This window comes from Gadus macrocephalus, chromosome 17, assembly GCF_031168955.1.
Source record: "Gadus macrocephalus chromosome 17, ASM3116895v1".
Classification (NCBI taxonomy): Eukaryota; Metazoa; Chordata; class Actinopteri; order Gadiformes; family Gadidae; genus Gadus; species Gadus macrocephalus.
In genome coordinates this window covers 5,300,609-5,303,108 of record NC_082398.1, presented here as the reverse complement: position 1 = coordinate 5,303,108, position 2,500 = coordinate 5,300,609, and the positions used below count along the sequence as shown (strand labels likewise).

Below are 2,500 nucleotides of genomic sequence, written 5' to 3'. Positions count from 1 at the left end.
CCATGGTTAGATTATGATTGTGGAATGAAAAATGTAGTTGGATCGTGGATGACGTGTGAAGAGCTTGTGTATAGTGTAAATAGTGTATAGTTGATAGGGTGTATAGTGTGGCAACAGTGTGCGCATAGTGTGTATCGTGTGTAGACCTTGTCTGTGTGTGAGCAGGCAGCATACATAATAATAATAATAATAATAATAATAATACATTTAATTTAGAGGCGCCTTTCAAAACACCCAAGGTCGACACATAGACACACATAGTGTGTCTAGTGAGTGCGTTGCGTGCACAGTACGTGTCCAGGTGTGTGTATTCGGTGCTCAGTGTGTACAGACCTGGTCTCTCTGTGTGTGAGCAGGCAGCGTGTGCAGCAGTACCGCCCCCCACAGGAGCTGCAGGTGTAGTGGGACGGGAAGCCACAGGCGGAGCAGAAGGAGCGCGGGGGGAGGGGCGAGGGAGGAGCCGCTGCCGACAGGTAGTTTGGCTCCGCCCTCTCAGATAGATTCTACCAATCGGAAGATAAAGCCTGTCAGACCCCGTGGTTCATTATGGAGCACATTATATGACGTGATGGTATCCTGATATCATTAGGTTTAATGAGACAGAAAGAGAGACGGACGGGTACCTCCTCTTCTAGCAGAGTAGTGAAGTTCTTCCTGAATCTCTGTTTGAAGTGATCTCCCCTCGTCTTCCTCCTCTTCTTGCCTGAGACATAGACAGATGGAGAGACAAACAGATGGATGAAGACCTGAGACAGACAGTTGTTTCATAATCTTTGAAAGTGTGTTATTTAGCCACACACGCACGTGCAACCACACCCACCGACGACCACCCAATCCAGCCCCCTCCACGCACACGCGCACACACACACACACACACACACACACACACACACACACACACACACACACACACACACACACACACACACACACACACACACACACACACACACGTGGATGTACCAGTGTCCTCTGTGTCGCTGAAGGCCGGGAGCCGTGCAGTAGGACCCTGGGGAGGCAGGGAGGACAGCGGGTCGTCCTGGAAGTTATCCTTTTCTAGCGCATCCAGCTGGCGACTCAGCCTCCGCTGCCTGGTGGCTTCGTCTAGAACCCGCCTCTGGGACTCTACACGGGCTGTACATATATACATATATATTATAATACTAGACACAGATTAATATTGTATATATATACTGTTGTTGGAGGACTACATACTATATACACTAAACACAAAGTATCAAAACATGCCAAACAGTATAGGTAACTGCGGCTAATACATCATATAATGTAAAGGGGTACAATCAAAATAAACATCGTATACCCAGTATAACATCATGTAAAGAGGTATAATCATAATAAAAACAATATATACAATATAATAAACGATTTAGTTGTATCGTACCGGAGACTTTCTTTTCCAGCACCATGTTGTTTGTTATGAGTTCTACGGTATACGCGAGGGGACAAATTCACTTTGGTTTCCTGTTGTGTGTCGCCCCCTTGTGGCCCACTTATCTCACACTCCTGTACACAGATTCCGCGAATTACAGCGATAAACAAAAAGCACAAACACAAGTTCTACAGGAGTTGACCTCTTTATAGGTCCATAGTTGACCATTATACTTGAATGAACCTACAAGTGAATTTACCCTTATACACGAGTTCAACCTTGTACAGTTGTACAACTCAAACACTAGTTCACCTTTATACACAAGTTCACTTTTATAGATGAATTAAAGACAAGTTCTAATTTAATTTCAAATCCTCCTTCCATCATAATTTCACCAGGCTTAGCAGAAGTTTCTCAAAAAAGATAAATAAGTGAGGTAATTTTGATGTAAATACTTTATCAAAATGACAGTTGCGCTTCGGTTCAGACTTACGAGTAACTTTAAAATGTGAACTTTGTGCAACACTCTAAAAAGCTTGACACACCGCTCAAAAATACACAAACTCTTAGTGTAGAGAAAAATTATTTATTAAAATCTCAAAAGACTCTCTCTCAATGATAACAAATAATTTAAAGCAGTTTGTACAAAGCCCAAATATACTCTTTCTCAAATGTGATTGGTTGGAGATCCTTAGTCACCGTGCATGAGAGATAAAAACATGTTAACAAATAAATGATCAATAAAGTTAAACAATACAAATAGTATGTAAAAAAACAATCAGTCAAAGATAACTTTTAAGTTTTTCTGGTCCGTGATTGGTACGAATATTGGCCAATCACAGACTTGGCACAGCAGCCTGCGAAAATGCAATGGGAGCAGGCCTGGTTTCCTTGGCAACGTCAGAACATATAGAGGAGGGAGGATGATCCACCATATTGCACCCAGAACACAGACACACACATACACACACACAGGAACACACACACACACACACACACGCATACACTAACACTTACACACACACACAAGTGTAACCTGGTTGGTTTGCATAGATTGAAGATGGAGTGTGTTGAGGGAGTCTTAAGGCCAGGTTCTAGCCAGATGACCTT

The 2,500-nt window shown here is 42.8% G+C and overlaps 2 protein-coding genes across 3 annotated transcripts in view; both read right to left on the bottom strand.

Moving 5' to 3' along the window:
* Positions 1-1,536, bottom strand: part of znhit1 (zinc finger, HIT-type containing 1) — a 1,751-nt gene extending 215 nt beyond the window's left edge. Inside the window, exons 1-4 of one of the 2 annotated variants that reach the window (XM_060077231.1) lie at positions 1,403-1,536; positions 964-1,134; positions 618-703; positions 334-503 (exon numbers count right to left, since the gene is read on the bottom strand). In XM_060077231.1, the coding sequence (XP_059933214.1) occupies positions 334-503; positions 618-703; positions 964-1,134; positions 1,403-1,427 (452 nt within the window). In that variant the 5' untranslated portion in view covers positions 1,428-1,536. The remainder of the gene's footprint in view (positions 1-333; positions 504-617; positions 704-963; positions 1,135-1,402) is intronic. The other variant, XM_060077232.1, reaches the window with a different exon arrangement.
* Positions 1,537-1,962: 426 nt separating this feature from the next.
* plod3 (procollagen-lysine, 2-oxoglutarate 5-dioxygenase 3) overlaps positions 1,963-2,500 on the bottom strand; it is an 11,140-nt gene continuing 10,602 nt past the window's right edge. The window contains exon 19 of the mRNA XM_060077140.1: positions 1,963-2,500. This exon is cut by the window's right edge and continues 531 nt beyond it. The gene's annotated coding sequence lies outside the window, so the exon portion shown is untranslated.